The following is a 25,217-nucleotide window of genomic DNA, read 5'->3' as shown; positions in this document are numbered from 1 at the left end:
AAAGTTTGATTTAAACGAAAACTTCATACAATGACAAAAGCACTCTGAGATAAGTTGTCAACCTTTTGCTTAACCTTAACCTTTGACCTAGGACTCTTAACATTGAATCATTTCCACGCCTCAATATAATAATTAATCCCTGAAAGTTTCACTATTATGAGTAAAATTGGGGCCAAGAGGTGATTCACAAACAAACAGGCTAAAACATAACCACCTCCCAACTTCGCTGGGAGAGGTATAAAACACTGAAAGTGCAGAACTCCGTCACAGCAGCTTATCTCTCGAAACCAGCTTGCATTTTCTAGCATTGATTTAGACTGTAGATGTATGTGAACTCTGTGACTACTATGTGCGAACTTGGGGTTAGGGTTAATTCTGTTGACCTTTGACTTTCAAAATTGAATCACTTTCACGACTCTACATAACAATTACCTGAGAAAGTTTCACTACTCTATGAGTAAACGCAAGAGCAATGATTGAAAGCAAACCAATGTTAATAAATATGAACATCTAACTGAGGCCCATTGTGTCAATAGGCGTAGAAGGAGATGATGATGAAATATAAATGATCCTACTATTTTCTTTAAGTCTTGGGGTTGTAGATCAATTAATTAATCTTATACTTTTGGCAAAATAATAGAGGATTAAATCTCCTTTATTGTTTAAAGAAAATACATTTTACACTCTTCTCTTTGTATCTATTATAATTTTCAGTCATAATGTATTTATTTTTATCATAACAAGGAGAAGAAACAACACAGAGGAGGCGTTACATAGGTTACGACTCGAGGTACCAAACACAATGCACTATTGTGTTTACAGGAAGAAACTAGACGCCACAACTATTAAGTTATCTACCAAGAATAGGAAAAACTAGTTTTAATTAATTTAAAGTTATTTACATCTTACTGTAGTTTTGAACACCATGCTTCAAGACGATGATTACGAGTCTGACACTAGTGATGAAGATTTTGTACCCGATGGTAAGGACAGATCAAATTTAGCGTAGGGTAGTCTACCGTATTAGATCCCTAAAGGTAATTGCTAACAATTTTTATTGATTTGTGTTACATCACAGTTACTGTAGCCTAGTGTTACATAGAACACTAGGACTTTATTATAGTTCCGGTGTGACGGTCTGAACGATCCCCTGGTCCTAGAATTCTCCTTACCATTGTATAATGGTTTTTTTCCGCCATTAGCTCGCTTCGCTCGCATGAAAATAAAAAATCAAGCTTGTATGTCTTGGTAAGCTTATATTTAACGTTGGTAATGTTAGCGTGCGCAGCTCAACATTACCGCTTGCCAGTACATATGAGCTTGATGTTTTATTTCCATGTGAGCGAAGCGAGCTAATGGCGGAAAAGAACCATTATACAATGGCAAGGAGAATTCTGAGACCGGGGGATCGTTCAGACCGTCAAACCAGTCAGGGAAACATTTTCTAATAAAACATAATAGGAATGTTTAGATCGTTGGGTCACTAATAATGCTGCTCGCATAGAAAACGACAAAAGGTTTTATTTTAGTGTTTTACAGGGCAATGTAACCTAGGAAGGAACCTTCTTCCGTTCGTAACTATAATAAAACCGTATTTTCTTTTTGAATTAATGTTGATTATTCACTTATTGGTCTTCGCTCTGCTGGGGTTCGTTGCTCTCACAATTAAACATTTGAGGTGTATGCATGATAGCGGCCACCTGTAGTTATGATGTCGGCTGACTAAGAATAGGCAGTGTGGGGGTGTCTCAGGGGGCATTAGCCCCCCCATTAGGTAAGTAGGTAAGGACATGCCTTGTAGGTTAGGTTAGGGGGAAGTACTGTTTAGGTTAGTTGGTGTTCATTTTTTATGCACGTGGGAGGAACTGGCCGCCAATATACAAAGGCTCCAAAAAAATTATATGATACAGTAATTTCAAGTGAAACTGAAATTCACTGTAAGAAATGGATGAGTGCTGGCTAGTTTGTCATTATTCTTTGTATGGTTAATGGGGTCTGGAGCATAATAACCTATGTAGTGATTGATTAAAATAACATCATTTCAATATCTAAGTCCAGTGTTTACTTTTGAAAATATGATGGTGGGATGTATGTATGGTGATGGTCTTGCTCTAAGTCCCTTATTTTCAACCCTATTGCTAAAAATATAGCAATCTAAGGGGTCTCGCAGCAAGCCATTAGGCCTCCCGTCAGCTAAATAGGTAGGGACATGACTTGTAGGTTAGGTTAGGTGGTGTTCTATGTATGTGTGTCATTTTGCAAAGGCTCCTGATGGTGTGGTCATGCCATGCATGCGTTGTATGCATAATATTTCCCCAGCACTTCTGTTTTTTGCATGATGTTTTTTTTTTTTTTTTTTTTTTACCAATTAAGAACTTCGAAATATTATGCACTATTTCCAGGATATTGTTCTACAGCAGCCATTTTTTTTCATTCCGCTTCAGGACCATCATAACTACTGTTGCAAGAAGACATCTCCAAAAGTGAAGTTCAGTCTATTTAAAAATTCAGTATACAGCATTTAATCAGAGGAAAATAGGGAATGCATTCCCTCTGTAGTTAACTTTTATGTGTACTATCAATTAATTCATAATCATTTAATTGCGCTACGTTAAGGCTTAATGTATTTAGCGTAGTTATTGATACAGTATCCGGGAGAGTACGTTGATGCCTTGGCTAATTTGGTCTTTTGACACATTCTTTAGGCCCTGTTGTGGCCGCCCAACAGTTGGTATAAAGACTCCTGCCCATACAGAACATCTAGCTTTGTGCTTTGGGTCACATTATCAGTTACATCTATCCTTTTGGGTTAAGCGTTGAATGCCTGATCTATTTCTCTTTTCCTATTCTCCCTTTCGTGGGAGTATCTTCACTGATTGGACACTCATGCAGATAAGCACACCATTACGGTTGATAATGTAATTAACAATTCCATCAGTCATATACTTTTGGCTGATCTACACGATTAAAACATTTCTCATGGGGCAGTGACACATTTTACTATTCATGAGCCACAAGAGGATAGAATGTCATGTTCCTTTTTCCTTATCAGGACTGGTCACGATTCACTTTGGGGACTTCCTCCCTCCTATGAAAGACTCCCCAATTAAATGACGAAGGTTTGTATCTGCTTGGGAATATGCTACAAATTTTTAATATAGTTTTTATTTTTCCTAGCCATACAAACTTGAGTCATTTTGGTTATATTACCCACCTCATTCACCCGGCAAGTCCCGACCAGAGATAGAGCGGGTGATCAGCCACATACATCAATGCACCAGTCTGTGTAGAAGGTCAGTGATGCAACCACACTAGATTGCCAGACCCCCGATAATTCTTCAACTGATCATAACAGGCTGAGTCAGAGATAACCTCAATTTAATGCCTCTGGTTTGTAAATTTATATCCAAGTAAAACATAAATTATATTAAAAATATGTAGTCTTGCTAGTTTGCATAAGAGCAGGGATACAGGTAAACTGGGGTCACTTGTATGCTAAAACCTTTGCTTAGGATGTGTCAACAACGATGGCTGTGCGCATCCCAGCCTTACTGATTCTTTCACATCGCTTGATCCTTAAAATATTTTATTTTTCCTTGTTTCCTTTCCTCACAGGGCTATTTTCCCTGTTGTGGCCCCTGGGCTTATAGCATCCTGCTTTTCCAACTAGGGTTGTAGCTTAGTAAGTAATAATGATAATAATAATCCTGTTCTGTGTCCAGGGCAAAATTTTTTTTAGAAATATCAATTGATCACCAATTTGTTTAAGTTCTGGTGTATTTTATCCTTGACTTTCTACTGTATTGAAAATTACTTATGAAATACTTCATCTGGAGCTTAAGAAAGTCAAAATCCATGAACACAGGCTATATCCAATGGGCTTCAAAAGGGTAATGTGATCAGGTCATTCAGTGTTTTGTTTTTTTTCCAGGTGCTGAAAGCGACCATGATGACCTTGGAAGTGAAAATGATGAACCTGAAGACTTTATTGTGAACGACGAGTCACAGTCGAGTAAAGTTCGTAAAAAGAAAGTTACCAAGAAGAAGAAAAACCCTTTATTGGCAGAGCTAGAAGAAGCGGATGAAACACAGTCGATCAAAGCTGATAGTAAAGAAGATGATAAAACTAAAGAAGTTGATAAAGCTAAAGAAGATAATATTTGGGCAGGTAAGGCAATTCACAGTATGAATTATTGTAGTGGTACATTTGGTAAAAGTTGGTAGGTATATGGTGATCAGTTGCAATTACATATTAAAGCCTAGAAACATTTTATTTATTGTGGTGGTAGAAGGGAACAAATGTCTATTAGCTTTTTAATGACCCAAGTTTGGTACTTGCACGTGTTGGAGCAGGTGAAGTTATGGCCTCTGGGGTTATGGACAGGTCAGGGATTTGGTACTGCAACAATTATAGTTATTCAAATGCCTTAAAATGGGTTACTAGAAGAGAGACTATTTAGCTATGGTAATCCCTTTGATTGAAGGTCATCCTTGATAAGATCCAAGAAAACTGAGTAGGTATGGTCATGTCATGAGAAGAGATGAACAGTATATTGGGAGGAGAGTGATGGAAATGGAGGTACAGGGAACGACAAGGAGAGGGAGACCAAAGCGAAGGTGGATGGACTGTATCAAGGATGACCTTCAAAAAGAGATTAACTGGTGATGAAGTGTGGGACAGAGGTAGATGGAGAATGCTGGCCAGTAACATCGACCCCACATAAAAGTGGGAAAAGATGGAGACAAAGAAGAAGAAGCAGTTCTTCTAGGAGAAGGACACTAAAATTAAACCATTGTTCTTTAGTCTTTTAGTAGTGCCATAGCCTCTGTACCATGGCCTTCCACTGCCTTGGATTAGAGTTCTCTTGGTGGGGATACATTCGGGAATGCTGTTCTATCTTGTTTCTCTTCATTGGATTTTTGAAGTTTTTATAGTTTATATGTGAAGGATTTAATTTAATGTTGTTACTGTTCTGGAAATATTTAATTTGTTTATTATTCTTTTATAGTTGATTTATATCCTTGTTTCCTTTCCTCACTGGGCTATTTTTTTCGGAGCCCTTGGGCTTATAGCATCCTGCTTTTCCAACTAGGATTGTAGCGTAGCCTAGCTTGTAGTAGTAATAATAATAATAATAATAATAATGGATAGCAATGTATGGTGATAAGTCCTTGGTGTTGAGTGCATAAGAAGACTGCTTGATATAGCGAAGGCATGCACTCTACCGAGTGTCCTTCTAGTTCTCTTTCTGGATCATGCATATTCTGAAGAAGAACTTTTAAACAGCATGCTGAGAGAAAGGGATTTACCATGTTTAATCCCAGGAGTTGCCAATGCTTAGTGTTATTGTTGCATCAACAGTAATTTTACTTGATTAGCAAAATGAAAACCAGGTACAGTATATTAGTTTGTAATACAAAATGTACTCTTAATTTTCAATATGCTTAAAATTTCTTATAGACAGCTAGTACCCGTGGCCACCTCCTACCCAGCGTCTGGTTAGGGTTACCACCTCGCACCAAAAGTTTCATTGGTTACCTTCCAGCTTTGCCGAAAAAATACATTGGATCCTTCTTTCTGGTTACGGTTCATTTTCCTTTTGCCTACACATACACTGAATAGTCTGGCCTATTCTTTACATATTCTCCTCTGTCCTTATACACCTGACAACACTGAGATTACCAAACAATTCTTCTTCACCCAAGGGGTTAACTACTGCAGTGTAATTGTTCAGTTGCCACTTTCTTCTTGGTAAGCGTAGATGAGACTCTTTAGTTATGGTAAGCAGCTCTTCTAGGAGAAGGACACTCCAAAATCAAACCCTTTATCTGTAGTCTTGTGTAGTGTCATAGCCTCTGTACCATGGTCTTCCACTGTCTTGGGTTAGAGTTCTCTTGCTTGAGGGTACACTCTGGCACACTATTCTATCTTATTTCTCTTCCTCTTGTTTTGTTAAAGTTTTTATAGTTTATATAGGAAATATTGATTTTATTGTTGTTACTGTTCTTAAAATATTTAATTTTAAATATGTAACTTCCCTGGTAGTCACATATATATATAGCTTAAATCCCGCGTTTCGATGCGGCACGACAGAAATTCAAAATTCGTGGCGATCGCCGCCATGACAGTAGGTGGTCATACATGAGCGCCATCACTCGTAGGTTATTAGAACCATTCCCAACATCTTCAGAAATTCTCTGTCGATGATCGTGTCAACACCTCGGGAATTCTTTTCGTGGATATACAGTGAACCCTCGCTACTTCGCGGTTCGACCATCGCGGATTCACCACTTCGCGGATTTTTTTCATAACCCATGTATATACATATATCGCGGATTTTCCAGAAATATCGAAAATACCGCGATGTGACCGATGGTGCGAGATTGGAGAAAGTAAGGAAAATTGAATCGTGATTGATTTTCAATATAAATGAAACTTTGAGGAGCAACAAAGATATCATTTGTTAGAGAGATAGAGAGAGGTAAGGAATGGGAGGTAGTGAAAAGTAGCCCACAGAGAGAGAGAGAGAGAGAGAGAGAGAGAGAGAGAGAGAGAGAGAGAGAGAGAGAGAGAGAGAGAGATAGAGGGGGGTTTAAATGTAATAAACAAAAAAATTTGATAGGTTATAACACATTGGTGCTTATGTAATATCAACTGTATACTGTAGACGGTTTGAATAAGTTAAGAAATGGTATAAATGATACTTTGTTAGTGTATTCGTACACACTCAAGAGCGGCAGCTAGATGACAGCTGATCTAATCACAGCCAAAAGTAAAAAAAAAAAGAAGTCAACAATAATCGATTTTTAAAACAAACCCGAAATTTAAAAACAAAAGTACACGCTTTCTTAATGTGCAATTAACTATTTAAAGAGTGGCAATTTTCTAGAATAAAATGATATTTCCCAAAAAATAGTGGTTTGCTGATGAAATCGGATGCCGTATTTTTAGCTATGATTGAAATGGATGTAGACTCGGCCTAATTATTTCGTTTCGTATTTAATTGACACTAAGAAAACTAATTTTAGTTTCTTCATCTAAATGTAAGTATTGTATAACACGAAGAGAGAGAAAGAGAGAGAGAGAGAGAGAGAGAGAGAGAGAGAGAGAGAGAGAGAGAGAGAGAGAGAGAGAGAGAGAGAGAGAGAGAGAGAGAGAATCAGCTGTTGTACTCAAATGGCGTGTTTTTGTTTCGTGAGAATTTCATCGCCACGACTTTAACAACAACATACTGTACTGAACTTTACAGTATTATACAGACTACTGTAATATGATAAAGTAAAATATTTGTAATCTATTTTATATGAAATGGGGCTATTTTTTTTTTTGTTTAAAATTTACATTTACGTATGTAAAACAACACTCTCTCTCTCTCTCTCTCTCTCTATCTCTCTCTCTCTCTCTCTCTCTCTCTCTCTCTCTCTCTCTCTCTCTCTCTCTCTCTCGTAGATTGTTTTCCTGCTTTGCTACGTATGTATGATTTTATATAGATACGGTAAATAATATTTGTAATAACATTTTATTAAAGCTTTTACTGTAATATCATTATTTATCACTTTCATCATGCACGTTAAATTCCTTAGTTTGTTTACTGAGCGTACTTTATGACGCCGTCGTTTCAGGCGGCGTCATAAAGAAAAACATTTCATTTGGAAGTCCTAAGAAAAATTAAGTAAAACATTAGTAATAACCAAATCAACATACTGTACTGAATAATCAATATAATCGATGCAAAAACTAACCTATACACAGATGTGTACACTAAATGCATTTGTTTCTTCATTATGATCAGAGATAAACGTAAACAAAACATTGGTTGCCATTTTTTATCGTGCTTTTTGGCGTGTTTAGGAAACGCATGATATAAAGTCGCCCTTAATATTTGTGCCTGTTTTAGTTTAGGGTACGTTAGTACATGCATTGAGTGTTCTGTACATTAAAGGGTAGTTTGTTAACAGTACTACGTACAGTACAAGGGAAGGTTTTAAAAGTCTGAATATACATGTTAAATAAATAGGTAAATATGGTGTCACTACTTCGCGGATTTTCACCTATCGCGGCCGGGTCTGGAACCTATCTACCGCGATAAACGAGGGTTCACTGTATTACTTTATTCTACAATTTGGTGAAGTACCTTTTGTCTGATTATTGTTAATAGCTTTCGCTGCCTTTCAACTATCGAAGATTTTATATAGGATAATTTTTTTGCGGGTCCAACTTTGACAGTTTAAGTGAACTTGATTTCATACAAAGATGTCCAGACCCAGTAATGGCTCTTCTGTTGTTAAACTTTGGTTGTTGGGCTAGACCAGCTTTCGAGCTGCTCTTTCTTCCCGCACTGTAATTAACAGGGAGCATGTATGTATTTGTTTTCGTTCCTTGTATTGAGGGATCAAATTTTTCCCCCCCTACTTTATTAACGAACAACTCTTAAAGTTATAATGGAAGGAAGACATTTTCTACATTAAACATTGTGATGTTACTATTTTGTAACGTAACTCTTAGCAGAGTGGAATGTGATTACCTTGTAGGAATTCAGTCCTTCTTGGTGATGAAGTCACAGTCATGTGACGTAATCCGTTTAGTATAACTTGCATTTTATGAATTATTTTCTTTCTTGCAAGATATTTTTAGAATATTAGCTTTCTAAGCATAAGTATGTTTATAATGTAAGGAAATATATTATTTTCAAGTATATATTTATCCTATTAGTATATTTCGCTTAGTTAATTTTCGATTTAGAGTTTTCTCGAGCGTACAGTCATTTTACGCTCGTAGTACGACTAAGAGAGATGTCCGATATTAAACGATCATTTTTGTTTCACAATACTTGTATCGTTATTTAATATTTCGCTTTTGAGAATACTATTATTATTCATATATCCTATTGTATATTCATTCTGGCCCTTGACTAAAGAGAATATTCTCTCACAACTGGCAGATCTATTATGATCTAATGTGAAATAGTTTAAAGAGCTAGTGTTCAATGGCACATATATTACGCAATGCAGTCAAGCAACGATAAGTAATACTCTTGTCAATCGTTTTTTGTTTTCCCAATTACTGGTATCGTTATTTTATATTTCAATTTTGAAAATACTAATATTAATCATATATTCTATTGTATTTTTTTTCTAGCCCTTGACGAAAGAGTATAATCTCTCGTACGGGTAGGTCTATTAAGATCTAATGTGAAATAATTAAAAGTGCTAGAATTCAGTGTCAGTGCAGTGGAGGGTGCGTTCGTTCGTGTCCGTCATAATCCCAGCCGGGGACCTCTTCCATGCTCCCCAACCCCTGGGAGAAGGAAAGTCGAAAGGCAAAAGGATATGGCAGAACTTGATAGCGAACGAACGTCCCCTCGAACGATCATGTTAACAATGTACAGATCGCTCCATCTTAATAGTAAAAACGAGGTTAAAAATGTATGCGTCTTCATCGAACGCAAAAATCGCGACGTGGTTGGAGCCAACCACTACGTTCTAAACCACGCAAGAGACGTGTGTCTCCTAATGATCCCTCCTGCAGTGACTGTGTTCACCGGAGGTGTTCCTTTCGGACTAAGACTACGTGACAGCACCGAAACAATTGCGTAAGACGCATTGTCCGTCGGATAAAGAAGGTGCTCAGCTCTCAACAATCGATACACGTAACTCGATTCAGATCGCGCACTAGAAGTATCGACAGTTGACGATACCTCTCAGCGATCACTACATAGTTCAGTTAAAACACACGACGCTCATTATGTATCTGATTTGTCAGTATTAAAGACTTGTATTTCGTCTCTGTTGACGCTTACGATTCTCGGGTACACAGCGATAGACCAAGAAAACGGTTTTCCTATAGTATCGGACACCATAGTTCTCCGATACTCAGCATTGCTCCCTCCCAGCGATCAGCTTGCGTTGCGGCAAGCGTGAGGATGGATGCATGCGGCAGTCTGGTCTCATCCTCACGGCAGTCGCAGACTCCAGTCTGGTGTTTCCTTCACGGCAGACACAGACACCAGTCTGGTATCTCCTTCACGGCAGACGCAGACGCCAGTCTGGTCTCTCCTTCACGGCAGACGCCAGTCTGGTCTCTCGGGAGAGATTTCTCACAACAATCGATACATACAAGTATCGACAGTTGACGATACCTCTCTGCGAAACGCTCCCTCGCAGTGATCAGCTCGCTTTGCGGCAAGCGTTAGGACGGACGCATGCGGCAGTCTGGTCTCTCCTTCACGGCAGACGCAGACGCCAGTCTGGTCTCTCGGGAGAGATCTCTCACAACAATCGATACATACAAGTATCGACAGTTGACGATACCTCTCTGCGAAACGCTCCCTCGCAGTGATCAGCTCGCTTTGCGGCAAGCGTTAGGACGGACGCATGCAGCAGTCTGGTCTCTTCCTCACGGCAGATGCAGACGCCAGTCTGGTCTCTCGGGAGAGATCTCTCACAACAATCGATACATACAAGTATCGACAGTTGACGATACCTCTCTGCGAAACGCTCCCTCGCAGTGATCAGCTCGCTTTGCGGCAAGCGTTAGGACGGACACATGCGGCAGTCTGGTCTCTTCCTCACGGCAGTTGCAGACACCAGTCTGGTCTTTCCTTCACGGCAGACACAGACGCCAGTCTGGTCTCTCCTTCACGGCAGACACAGACGCCAGTCTGGTCTCTCGGGGGAGATCTCTCACAACAATCGATACATAGAAGTATCGACAGTTGACGATATGCAGCAGTCTGGTCTCTCCCTCATGGCAGATGCAGACACAGACACCACGGCAGACACACATGCCACGGCGGACGCAGCAATCTGGATGCATGCAGCAGTCTGTAATCTCACAGCAAAGTGGATGCATGCGGCAGTCTGGACATATACTAGACGCATACAGTCAAGTTTTGTCACATGTCACCGTAGACAAACATTTGTCTCTTCTTTGCGATTGACTGGACGTGTTTCCTTGCCGCTCGCGGAAAACTCACGGCATTCGGTACTCATGCATTAGACTGATACCTCTCGGAGAAACATACAACAGTCTCAAGCGAGACCCATGATGGACTCATATGGTCGGGACTTGTCCTTGCAACAGGATAGACAAGTTTTTTATCTCTCCTTCACGATTTTCTGAACCCACAACTAACGCTCCCTCGCTTCACGCTGTTGACATACAACATGCTGGACGCATGCGTTCATAGATTTTCCCTCACATAGGTTTACAGATGTTGTTGCTCCCTTACAGCATGATGATCTTATGCTAGAAGCACTAGAACCTGTCTCTCCCTCGAACTTAAATGTGATACTTCTTCGCAACTGGACGATATCCGTCACGAGATTTCTTCCAGACAAGATGAATTATTTTGGAAGATAATAACTGTCACAATAACGAGGTTTTGTCCCCTACTCATTCGAATCAGAGAATCGATGTTCCATTAGCCGAATTAGAAGACGAATCTCAGGATTCATTACAGTCTACTAAAAAAGAAAAAAAAAAATGGTTCTGGCTAGATGGGTTAAGAGAGTTTTCTCAACCCTCAACCAATGGACGTTTAAGAGAAGGTTCTAGGGAAGGCCTACTTTTTCTTTTCCTCACTCAGGTCAACCATGAGCAAGTCGTAGTTTGTGGTCCAATTTTGAAATAGACCATCGGCTGAAGTAAACTTTTAGACAATAAAAATCTTCAGCCGTATGGACTGGACTCTCGGAACTCTCGCAGAAGCCACAGTCCCTAGGAACAAGACTCAGATGCATCTGTTTGCCTGTTTGGTTAAGGCCTGGAGGGATGTCCCCATCAAACTTTCCGCCCTTTTCATGGCAGGAGTTCTTAAAAAGAGACCTCGGAGGATTGCGACTGGAGATCAAGCTCGTAGATTCTCAAGTCAACAAACCGAATAGAAAAGTGAGACGTTTTATGCCTCCCATGTCGTCTATACCCCTAGAGCTGGCAACAGTCCACTCAGGGGACAAGGCAGCAGCTCTTTAAGAACAAGTGAGCCTTATGCTGTCAGCTTCATTCATAGTAATGTAGAGGTCACCTCATTGGAGAGGTCTTTACATCATACTTTTCCTAGTTCCGAAACACTCGGGAGGGATGAAAACCTGTTCTGGACATCAGTCCATTGTACACATAAAGGGAGTAAGGTTTCTTCTTTGTACCTGAACTACTGATCACTCAGAGCAGAATCACAAGTAAAGTGTCTGGTGGCTCTTCAAAGGTTAATGCCCTTAATGCAACAGTTAGGTCTGATGGTAACCTGGCCAAATCTCAACTAACACCCTCACAGAATTTAATTTTTCTTGGGATGATAGTCGATTCAGTTCGCGTTCAAGGCGCTCCGGAAATGTCGCAAGGACTTTCCCCTGGTGGTCACCCGGCTACGGTCGACGATCCCTCGTAGCAATCAGCACACGGTTTAGTTCGCGCACACGGCGCGCTTCATGTGTCTGGTCTATCTCAACTAGAGAAGTCGATTTCGTCCCTGTTTGACACTTACGATTTGCGACAAGGATCCTTGGATAGAGTCTCAGAGGAAATGACACATAAATATCAAAGATCTAGTGGCCATTCACCGAGCCCTGATTACTCACTTCATAGAAAGAGAGAATAACGTCAGAAGGGATCTTCTCAGCAGAAGGCAAGTTCTTACTGCAGAATGGACCCTACATCACGAGGTGTGCACCAACCTTTGGATGATTTTGGGGTCAACACTCGTTAGACCTCTTCGCCTCACAAATGACGTAGAGGTTTCTGGTATTTTGCTCTCCAGTACCAGACCAGGAAACAGTCGCACTGGACGCTTTTCTTCTGAACTGGAGAGGTCTAAATGTGTACCGTATATACTCGTGTAATGTTCGATTTTTTAAGGTCTATTTTTCAGTTAAAAAAGCAAGGGTCGAACATTACATGAGATATATATTTGAAAAAGTAAAAATTTCTGGCCCACCGGTAGGTAAACATAAGCTAGGCCTACGCGAACATTACCCTTGGCTATGCTACCTACCGGTAGGTAATCGTAGCTATGCTTACACGTATATAAGGCTACCTACCGGTAGATAAACATAGGCTAGGCCTATATATACAGTACTAACCATGTTCATTTAACAGCACGCATATTATTAGCATGGAACATATTTCCTAAACCATCATAAATAGTTTTTTCCGCTACGAGTAATGACTTTACCATAACGCAGCAGATTTGAAGCTAGCAAACAGTCGGGTTGCGTATGTTATAACGTGATATGGTTAATGAAAAAAAAAAGAATTCTTAAATAAGTAAATAATATGATATCCTATACTGTATGTTATTATTATTGTAATTAACACTTGCATTAAAATTACTGAAAGGTTAGCGAAAGAAAAAGTTGCTAACAACGCAACCAATACTCGATGTTTACATTTTCTCAGCTGTGCTCGTATGGTTAAAAGTTGGAATTATTCCTCGAATTTATCATTTATACCCTTTTTGTAGATATGCCAATAATATATACGGTAAAAATAGTTTCATTACTTTCATTATACATTTATATATTAATGTAAATCATTTCATGTGTGTCGGTGGTTATCGCACCTCAACCTAGACTAACCTACTGATAAACCAGACATAGAATTCAAGGCGTGATATTTATAACAGTAGTATAAGACGACCCCCCATTTTTAATGGTCAAATTTTGGAATATAGGGTCGTCTTATACGCGGAAATATACGGTAATTGATATTAATAATAAACCCCAACAAAATTTTTTAATTGAATCTACATTTTTTTCCTCAAAGTTCGAAAGCTAGTTTCGGTAACTCCAAACATTTTTGCGGCTTGAATGTTATTTGTCATTTCAGCGGCTGCAATAACTTGAAGCTTGAATTTTGCAGTAAATTTTTCTTATTTCTTGGTAGACATCTTGATGGGTTATGAGTAAATTCTTATTTATATATACTGTGATGAAAAAAAAGGATCAGCATAACGGGTAATTATAATTACCGTAATTACTGACAATTACTGGTAATGGTAATTTGTTACGCAAAACGTTTAACTAATTTTGTTTGCTACTTGTAGTGTTTGCTTGTTTTTGATAGCTATTAGCCGGTGATGATAATCGGCTGTTCGCAACTAAAGTGTTCGCTAGAAAATTTATGCTGAATACTCAATTGTTATTGTAAACAGATGTTAGTATTTAGTTGTTGTTCCAATTTGTTTTATACAATTGTTTGTCCCACTTAGGCATAACCCCTACTTTGTTGAGAATTATGGTATGCTGGAAATAAAAGACCATTGAGGCATAACCTCTAGCCTACTGCCAAAATCAAGACTCGAACATTACATGAGGTATATGATGAATTCATGATTTTGAAGGCAAAATAGGGGGGTCGAACATTACACGAAGTCGAACATTACACGAGTATATACGGTACTCTTTTCCTCCATTCAAGATCCTGGACAGAGTCCTGAAAAGATTCAGGGATTCGGCCAACGTCTGCATTACCATGATAGCTCCTTTTTTGGTCTATGATACATTGGGTTGTGGAGATGATGGAGTGGCTGGTAGATACCCCCAGATCATGACCACTATTAGGGTTGATTAATCTGAGTGGTACATATTTAGAGTGCGGTGCAGGAATAATAGATTTTCCTCTACCAATACCTCTATAACCAATATAGCAGAGTTTTCTGTTGTATCTACGTACAAAAGAGAAGCTAGCTATGCCTTGCATCAAGGGTTACCTCAGCATATTAACTTCTGTCTTTCGTAACCGAAACTTTGGCGTGTCAGGTAACAAGGACCTCTCAGATCTCATTAGATCTTTTGAGACAACCAAGAAGAAGGACAATCCAACCTCCTCGTGGAACCTAGATGTAGTCCTGGCCTTTTTAACCTCAAGTAGGTTTGTACAGTTGGACAAGTCATCTTGGAAGTATCTTACCAAGAAGACTTTTTCCCAATTTCATTGGTTTCAGTCAAAGAAGTAGGAGTGTTTAAAACCATCAGAAAGAAGATGGGCTTTAATGGAGACAATGCAATTTGCTCCCTTCAGCTAGGCTTTCTTTTCAAACATGAGACAGACAGCCTATGATGCTCAGTTAAAAAGCCCTCTTTCCCTTTATCAAAGAATACCCTGGCTTTTTCATTAAGGATTTAATAAGGGAAACTCCAAGATTGTGAGTAGGAAGTTTTCTCTATCCTTAAGGTAAAACCACACGAGGTTAGAACTGTCGCAATTTCTATGACTTACAAACACGATAGGTCAATGAAGTCAATTTTGGAGCATATTTTCTGACGAAGTAAATCAATCTTCACAGACTGCTATCTCAAAGATGTCCAGACCCAGTATGAGGATTACTATTCCCTGGGTCCGTACGTTACCTCCGTCTTCTTAGTTGGAGAAGGGTCTACTGCCTCTTCCCTATAACTTAATGTATACCCTTGCCTTTTTTTTCTTGTACTTGTTCATAGTTTGTTTGCGAGGGTTGTCGCAGCCTTCCGTCAGTTCTGATGCAAGTCAAGTTAGTTTTCATGCGTTCACAGTTATCTGTGAAGCTTGTTGCAGCCTTCCGTCAATCTGGGATGCAAATCAAATTAGTTTTAATATGGAGTAGGTGGTCAAAATCAGTATCCTTGGCTATGCCAGGTTTGCAAGGGTGGTGGTCTAGCTACTCTAAGGGTCGTGGACTTTGTGGCAGCCCCAAGAGACTTTTCAGCCCCCTGAGTGGATCGCTGAGTCTCTTAAGGAACGCAGGCGAAATGAGGCAGTATCATTGTGAAGCCAGCTTCCTTATCAAGTTGTAACGCCAGAATCAGTGTCCTTGGCTATGCCAGGTTTGCAAAAATGGTGGTCTAGCGACTCTAAGGGTCGTGTACCTTGTGGAAGCCCCAAGAGACTTTTCAGTCCCCTGAGTGGATCACTGAGTCTCTTAAGGAATGCAGGCAATATGAGCCAGTATCATTTTAAAGCCAGCTTCCTTATCAAGTTAGAACGCCAGACTCAGTATCCTTGGCTTTGCCAGGTTTGCAAGGGTGGTGGTTTAGCCACGCTAAGGTCGACGACCTTGTGGCAACCGCAAGAGACTTTTACAGCCCACTGAGTGGATCGCTGAGTCTCTTAAGGAATGCAGGCGAAATGAGGCAGTATCATTGTGAAGCCAGCTTTCTTATCAGGTTAGAACCAAATTGTTAGTACTACTATTGTAGTTATTAATAATTTTACGAATTCCCAAGGGGATGAGGTTTTCAACCCACCTCCAACTGTGTGAATCAGCTATATATATGTAACTACCAGGGAAGTTACATATTTAAAAATGGTATTTTTATTATAAAATAAATTTTTAAATATACTTACCTGGTAGTTACATATATAAAAGGGCCCTCCCTCCTCCCCTCTGAAAACAGAGACATCAAATTTCTGAAGATGTTGGGAATGGTTCTAATAACCTACGAGTGATGGCGCTCGTGTATGACCACCTACTGTCATGGCGGCGATCGCCATGAATTTTGAATTTCTGTCGTGCCGCGTCAAAACGCGGGATTTAAGCTATATTTATGTAACTACCTGGTAAGTATATTTAAAAATTTATTTTATAATAAAAATACCATTTTTCCCTTCTTTCCTTTCCTCACTGGGCTATTTTCCTTGTTGGAGCCCCTGGGCTTATAGCATCCTGCTTTTCCAACTAGGGTTGTAGCTTGGCAAGTAATAATGATAATAATAATGATAATAAGTAACGTAAGGTTTGTGTTAGTTAGGGAAAAATACAAATTATCTACAAATTTTTTATAATTGTATTTGTAATATTTTTTATTACAGATTTTCTAGCAGATGTGGATGAACCTCCACCACCACCCAAACCAAAACCTTCTAGTTGGGCATCATTACTGGGCAACAAAAAGGCATCAAGTAGCTCAAATTCTGTTACAAGTAAGTCCTTATTCAAATTCTGAAAACATGTATTCCTACAGGATAAGGTAAAATCAATATTTAGTGAAGTCTAAGTTATCAGAATACATTGAAAACATAATTTTAGACTAATTCGTACAGTATTTTTACTCTAGGTTTGTTTTTGTTGGGGAGAAATACAAATTATCTACGAATAAGGCAAAATCAATATTTAGTGAAGCCTAAGTTATCATAATACAGTACATTGAAAACATAACATTAGACTAATACATACAGTATTTTTATTTCAGGTTTGTATTAGTTAGGGGAAAATACGAATTATCTACGATTTTGTCACATAAAGAATTAAGAATGACTTTTTCATGATAGTCACTCATCTCCCATTTGTCGTCAAGTCGACACAATTCTGCTTCCACCTTACTGTCGATGCCACATTTACTAGGGAAAAGAAGACTGCTCTGTAGGAACAACTTCAATGAGAGATTAATGGATGAACACAAACTTGCTAGTTTTAACTCATTCCTTTAAAGTTCAATATAAATTTTTTTCCATCTGAAAGTCCCTGAGAAGGTGATACTTGGGGAAAAGCCTTTCCTTTTGTTAACCTTACTACAAGTAGAGTGTCTTGCTGCCATAGGCACTTAATATGACTCAGTTTCTCTTAATGAGAGATTTCTTCAGGATTTGTAGTTTATTTCAAAGCCAATAGTGGGAGTCATATACCCAATAATGTTTGGAACCTAAAAGATACTTATGTAATTGACATATCAGTACTTTGTGGCCAAAACTATTTCAGTTATTAAACTGTGGATGTTAGGAGGTTGGCTGATAACTTCTTGAAAAAGAACTTACAATTGTTAGCCAGTAAAATTTGAAGAAAATAGATAATAATTCAATCAATATATAAATAAGGGATTGACATCTTCAAAAACACAGAGCTATGAAATAATAATTCAATCAATATATAAATAAGGGATTGACATCTTCAAAAACACAGAGCTATGAAATAATAATTCAATCAATATATAAATAAGGGATTGACATCTTCAAAAACACAGAGCTATGAAAAACACGTCTGAACCTTCGCTGGTGCTAAGGAGGAATGATGGGAGAAGCATGGGTCGTGGTAGTGGTGGTGGTGGGGGAGGGGTGGGGGGGGGCAGTAGCCGTAGAGAACGGCACCTCGTAGTAACGGGTGATGTTGAGGAAGGAGAAGACTAATTGGTAAGGGACCTCTGGTAGTGGTTTTAACACGCCCCAGTTATTATACAGACACCCTATAAGAGTGAGCGAGCTGCGTATATTCCTGGCATTCCATGCAACTTTTTTCTCTGGTATATTTAGCAGTATTTATACCTTAGAAATGGAGCTATAAGGAGCATTTCACGGAGCGACACAGGTTGAGCCCAGAAATATGATTTTTTAAATTCATAGCCTGATTAGCTAGCAATTGCAGGAGGAAGGTGGGGGTGGGTTGCGAGGTGTCTAACCCAAATGATGTCAGACTAGCAAACTTTTAAGCTTTTGGGGCATGTCTGGTTTGTATAGTGCTTGGTTACTGTAGCCTACATGTGTGTATGCACAAGAATTTATATGCTTGTGTGATGCTCATCTTTTCAACAACACAAATTTTTTCTATGCGTGGATGTAATTCTCTTATATTCATTTTGATAAAATCTCTAGTGTGCTAGTTAACATTCAACTTATTTTACAGTAATTTATCCAAACAATTTTATATAAGGCTTTTCCACACATCATAGCCATAAGATTTTACAACCTATTTGATGAACAAAGTTAGAGAAAATTCTTGCCATTCTAAACAAACTTGTTTAAAAACTAAAGTGAAGTTGGATCACATTAGAAATATTGAAAACATAGCAGGAATTTATTTTAATCATAATTTATTGCTCGTTATAGAGGAAAGTTGCTTTAAACAATTTTATCAAAGGAAAATTGCAGTTTCTTGAGGACATACTAAAAGAATCTCTCTCTCTCTCTCTCTCTCTCTCTCTCTCTCTCTCTCTCTCTCTCTCTCTCTCTCTCTCTCGTTATAGAGGACAGTTTCTGTAAACAATTTTATCAAAGGAAAATTGCAGTTTCTTGAGGACAAACTAAAAGAATCTCTCTCTCTCTCTCTCTCTCTCTCTCTCTCTCTCTCTCTCTCTCTCTCTCTCATATGGAGGATATTTTCAAAAACACGTAATTTTAATCTATGCGTAGATGCTTTTCTCTATTTCATTTTTGAAATTTGATCAAAGTGAATGATAGGTGTTCTTAACAATCTGCCATATGCTAATATTGTTTACTATAGAGCACTATAGATGGCATGTACAACCATAGCTTACTAGGGGAAAGCAATTGGAGTGAGTGAGTGGAAAGTGTTTTAGATTTTTAATGATATACATAAAAAAGAGACCGATGTGCCAAGGAAGGTAGATGAACCGCTGGTAAGATTTTGAATGAAGTAATTAATTTATGAGCATGTTAAACTGATTTAACTTTCTGTTAAAATGTATTTATACTTCATGAGCACATTGTTTAATGTAATATGCTAAATTTTTGGAATATTAACATTAATAACAGAAAATAAGATAAAAACTGATTAAAAATGAAAGAGTATCACTACAACTGTATACTAAAACTTTTCTTTACAGTATCAGTACTGCATTATTATAATTGATAGGGATTATCAACTGATTACTTGTAAAAAGACCATACTAATTAGATGAAGATTTCTGTAATTTTTTATGACTAATATTGATACTTTGTAAATGTTTTACTAAGTGTGCCATATCCTCTGTACCATGGTCTTTCACTGTCTTGGTTTAGAGATCTCTTGCTTGAGGGTACACTCGAGCACATTATTCTATCTTGTTTCTCTTCCTCTTTTTATTTTCAGCTTTTTATCCTCTTGTTATTTTCAAGTTATATTTTATATAGAAAGATTTATTTTTCAATATACTTACCCGATAATCATGTAGCTGTCAACTCTGTTGCCGACAGAAATCTACGGTCGGGATACGTCAGCGATCGCTATATAGGTGGGGGTGAACACCACAGCGCCATCTGTGGTCAGGTACTCCAGTACTTCTTGTCAACACCACCTCAATTTTTCCTCTGTCGTGCCTCCGGCTAGACCTACATGGATACGCTGTTGATTCTGGAGTTATTGCTCACGATTTGGTGATGTATTTGCTCTAGAGTTTAGCCTTCGCTATTCAGGAAGCTTTATCATTAGCTTAGCAAGTTTTTGGAATTAATTTGATTTAATTTTTTATTTAATTTTGGTGACGAAGAGAGTATGAACTCTCTTTCGCTTTTAATGGCCGACCCTTCCCTTAGACGGAAGTGTTGGTGTCGAAGAGAGTATAGACTCTCTTTCTTAATTTTGCTTAACAAAAGTTATAGATTTATTTTATTTCTCTCCGCCTTTTATAGGCCTCTTCGATTACTTCCTTTTATTATAAACTTATTAAAATTAATTTTTATATTTGTTTATATTCGACCTTTCCTAATAGTAGGCGGTCTTTTCTTGGAACCGAAGTTAATTAACATTGAGCCCGTCATTTCGTTTTTACCTGTTAACATATTATGCTATTTTAATATTTTTGAAAGAATTTCTTTGATAGTCTCGTACTGTTTTCAAAGTTGAACTAACGTTTTGTTTTGTCTCTGCAGTTGTTGATGTTCAGAACGTTCAACTTGCGCTCTATCGTTACGATAGAGAGAGAGTATTCACGGTGTCACGTTGCAGTAAGAGTAGAACGATTCTAGCGTTTTGTTCATTCTTTCTTAGCTTAAATGGTTTTAATTCTAATAAAGGAACTTTTTATTTGGGAAATCTTTCAGTTTTTTTCCTTTAACAATAATATGTTTTAACGATATATATAATTGGGCTCATCTCTCAGGTTCTAAGTCAAGAGAGAGAGAGAGAGAGATAGAGACGGAGGGAGAGAGAGGAGGATAAACGTTTCGTTCAAGCGGGTAACGTTGTTATCGTTTTTGCTCTTCTCCCTAGTCTCTTTAGGGGAAGAAGGTAAACGTTTCTAGAGTTTTATTCTTGTTCTCAGGCTTTATGCGGTGAGAGATTTTAAACGTAGTTTATTTGATCTAGTGTTTAGTCCCACTGAATTATTTATCTTTCATTATGTTTTTCTGTTACATTGTAATACTGTTTTCGCAATTACTAACTTTTAATGAAGGATAGAATTGCGTGTTTCAGGTACAAACCACTTAAAGTTTCGAGTTCAGTGAAATAAGTGCAAACAGAAAATCAAAAGTGATAAAGTGATAAGCGCAAAGTGTTACAGTGTTGCGTTCGAGGGTTCGTCTGTTCGTGCCAGTTGTTCGCCTAGTCTGGGACCTCTTACAAGCTCCCAAGCAGGGGAGAAGTAACGTCGAAGGACTTATGGGTTCATCAGGCCTTGATCGACGAACAGACGTTTCCCTCCGTGGTTTCGGGTGTAACCAACTCACGTAGCCGACGTGATCACCCCACCCACACAAAGACGAGAGAGCCCTTTTATTCCTCGTCTGCGGAAGAGGTTTCTCGCAGAAACCATGGACCAAATCTTGCAGCTTTTAAGTGCAAGTCGGTCCCTTCCGCGCAAGTCCAACTCCTAGGTGGTGCCATTAGCACTGGGTCAGTTCGGACTTGCTGCAGTACGACAACTGCACACCTCCCAGAGAGGCAAGGTGGTATCGCAACAGGCAGTAACTCCGTCTGTTGCCGCACCAGCTGTTTTAGACCCTCAGTCTCAACGGACAGTAGCTCCGTTTGTTGTTGTCTTTCTTAAACTCTAGTGGTCTATGCTGCAGACAATGCAGTCTCAGCTTGCGGTGTTGATGCAGGAGTTTCAGGCAGAGAAGGTTAGCACACCTCCTCCTGCGAGCGCTCCTCCACCTCTGCGCAGTCCACCCTGCCAGACGTATGATGTTGAGGCTCCTCCTGCCTCCATGCGTGAGCTGCCGCATTGGGAGTTGCCAGGTACCAGCGCTATGCAGCAACCTCCACTTTCCTTGAGGCAGGAGCCTCATGCTATGCGGCAACCGCCTCAACTCTTGAGGCAAGAGCCTCAACTCTTGAGGCAAGAACCTCAACTCTTGAGGCAAGAGCCTCAACTCTTGAGGCAAGAACCTCAACTCTTGAGGCAAGAGCCTCAACTCTTGAGGCAAGAACCTCAACTCTTGAGGCAAGAGCCTCAACTCTTGAGGCAAGAACCTCAACTCTTGAGGCAAGAGCCTCAACTCTTGAGGCAAGAACCTCAACTCTTGAGGCAAGAACCTCAACTCTTGAGGCAAGAACCTCAACTCTTGAGGCAAGAGCCTCAACTCTTGAGGCAAGAGCCTCAACTCTTGAGGCAAGAGCCTCAACTCTGGAGGCAAGAGCCTCAACTCTGGAGGCAAGAACCTCAACTCTGGAGGCAAGAACCTCAACTCTTGAGGCAAGAGCCTCAACTCTTGAGGCAAGAACCTCAACTCTTGAGGCAAGAACCTCAACTCTTGAGGCAAGAGCCTCAACTCTTGAGGCAAGAGCCTCTCTCTGCGCAGCCACCTCCTCAACCCTTGAGGCAGACGCAACTCTTGAGGCAGGAACCTCATGCTATGAGGCAGCCGCCTCAACGCATGCAGCAACCGCATTCTTCACAGCATGAGCCTCTCTCTGCGCAGCTACCTCCTCAACCCTTGAGGCAGACGCAACTCTTGAGGCAGGAACCTCACAGGAGCCTCATGCTATGCGGCATCCTCCTCAAACCATGAGGCAGGAGCCTCATGCTATGCGGCATCCTCCTCAACCCATGAGGCAGGAGCCTCATGCTATGCGGCAACCTCCTCTACCCATGAGGCAGCCTCATGCTATGCGGCATCCTCCTCAACCCATGAGGCAGGAGCCTCATGCTATGCGGCATCCTCCTCAACCCATGAGGCAGGAGTCTCATGCTATGAGGAGCCTCATGCTATGCGGCATCCTCCTCAAACCATGAGGCAGGAGCCTCATGCTATGCGGCAACCGCCTCAACCCATGAGGCAGGAGCCTCATACTATGCGGCATCCTCCTCAACGCATGCGGCATGAGCCTCATCCCTTGCAGCATGAGCCTCATCCCATGCAGCATGAGCCTCATCCCTTGCAGCATAAGCCTCATCCCATGCAGCATGAGCCTCATACCATGCAGCATGAGCCTCATCCCATGCAGCATGAGCCTCATCCCATGCAGCATAAGCCGCACGCCATGCAACATGCTCTGCTTACCTTACAGCATGCTCTACATACAGCATGCTCTGCATACAGCATGCTCTGCATACCTTACCGCATGCTCCTCAGTCACACATCTTTGGTTGTTGCCAACTCACTAGACTGTCAAGCAGTTTCATAACGTTGCCTTCTAGTCTGCTGCTTTTGCACCAGTGAAACCCTCACTGAGAGAACTTAGCTTTTCTCGGATATGGTTCCTGTAGATGAGAAAGTGCTATTCTCCCTCCTTCTGATATTCCCTTGAGGACTCTGTCATTTGGAGAGGAGCCTTTAGCTGCTTAGCCTCCTATGGACCTTTGTTTAAGCATAACATGCTTCCAGGGAGGGTAATGGTTCCACTTCAGTCGCTAACCCCGTCTGTTACCACACCTGCTCCCATAGACCTTGAGCTTTGTTGCAAGACATGCAGTCCAAGCTTAGTCCTTGTTAGAGGATTTTTTGTTTACGGAGTCAGTGTGTCACTGGGAAGACGTTCAACAACCAGCAGAAGTGACTTGTTGTGACGCAGTGCGGCAACCTCAGCAACCCGATAAGGAGTTGTCTGTACGACCCAGACAGTCTAGACAGCTTCGGGTTGTCGCTGTACTTCCTCGCTTCCCCATGGTTGACAGTTCACAGACTGTGCAGCAGTACCATGATCTTGTGTCCGGCTCCGTCAGACGACTAGCTTTTAAGAGCTCCCACAAGTCGTCGCTGTCTGGAGATTCTCAGATGGACTATGGATCTGACCAAGGAACTGGGCCTCCTGGTCAATTTTGAGGAGTCCCAGCTCGTCCCATCCCAGACCATTGTCTACCTGGGTATGGATCTTCAGAGTCGAGCTTTTCGGGCTTTTCCGTCGGCCCCAAGGATCTACTAAGCCCTAGATTGCATCCAGAGCATGCTGAGAAGGAAACGATGCTCAGTCAGGTAGTGGATGAGTCTAACAGGGACACTTTCATCGCTGGCCCTGTTCATCGAGTTAGGGAGACGCCACCTCCGGCCCCCTTCAGTATCATCTAGCAGCTCACTGGATAAAGGACATGACGCTAGAGACGATCTCAGTTCCTGTTTCCGAAGAGAGGAGGTCTACTCTCACGTGGTGAAAGAACAGCTTTCTTCTCAAGGAAGTCTACCTTTGGCTGTTCAGAAACCCGACCGCCGTCTCTTCTCTGACGCATCAGACACGGGCTGGGGTGCGACTTTGGACGGACAGGAATGCTCGGGAACATGGAATCAGGAGCTAAGGACACTTCACATCTATTGCAAGGAGCTGTTGGCGGTTCATCTGGCCTTGATAAACTTCAAGTCCCTCCAGCTTAACAAGGTGGTGGAGGTGGACTCTGACAACACCACAGCCTTGGCTTACATCTCCAAGCAGGGAGGGACTCATTCGTGGAAGTTGTTCTAGATCGCAAGGGACCTCCTCATCTGGTTAAAAGATCGAAAGCTCACGCTGGTAACGAGGTTCATTCAGGGCGATATGAATGTCATGGCAGATCGCCTTAGCCGGCAGGGTCAGGTCATCCCCACAGAGTGGACCCTTCACAAGAATGTTTGCAGCAGACTTTGGGCCCTGTGGGGTCAGCCAACCATAGATCTGTTCGCTACCTCGATAACCTAGAGACTCCCGTTGTATTGTTCTCCGATTCCAGACCCAGCAGCAGTTCACGTGGATGCTTTTCTGCTGGATTGGTCCCATCTCGACCTGTATGCATTCCCGCCGTTCAAGATTGTCAACAGGGTACTTCAGAAGTTCGCCTCTCGCAAAGGGACACGGCTGACGTTGGTTGGCTCCGCTCTGGCCCGCGAGAGAATGGTTCATAGAGGTACTGCAATGGCTGGTCGACATTCCCAGGACTCTTCCTCTAGGAGTGGACCTTCTACGTCTACCTCACGTAAAGAAGGTACATCCAAACCTCCATGCTCTTCGTCTGACTGCCTTCAGACTTTCGAAAGACTCTCAAGAGCTAGGGGCTTTTCGAAGGAGGCAGCCAGAGCGATTGCCAGAGCAAGGAGGACATCCACTCTCAGAGTCTATCAGTCTAAAGGGGAAGTCTTCCGAAGCTGGTACAAGGCCAATGCAGTTTCCTCATCCAGTACCACT

General features: G+C 40.7%; 1 protein-coding gene across 1 annotated transcript in view; it reads left to right on the top strand.

Annotated features, from left to right (window-relative positions):
- The first annotated feature begins 798 nt into the window (after positions 1 to 798).
- Yeti (yeti) overlaps positions 799 to 25,217 on the top strand; it is a 63,765-nt gene continuing 39,346 nt past the window's right edge. Inside the window, exons 1-3 of the mRNA XM_068388711.1 lie at positions 799 to 983; positions 3,932 to 4,168; positions 16,787 to 16,897. Coding sequence (XP_068244812.1) covers positions 926 to 983; positions 3,932 to 4,168; positions 16,787 to 16,897 — 406 coding nt within the window. The 5' untranslated portion in view covers positions 799 to 925. The remainder of the gene's footprint in view (positions 984 to 3,931; positions 4,169 to 16,786; positions 16,898 to 25,217) is intronic.

This window comes from Palaemon carinicauda, chromosome 15, assembly GCF_036898095.1.
Source record: "Palaemon carinicauda isolate YSFRI2023 chromosome 15, ASM3689809v2, whole genome shotgun sequence".
NCBI classification, from domain to species: Eukaryota; Metazoa; Arthropoda; class Malacostraca; order Decapoda; family Palaemonidae; genus Palaemon; species Palaemon carinicauda.
Note: the sequence above shows the minus strand (reverse complement) of the source record. Positions and strands in the feature narration are given on the sequence as shown.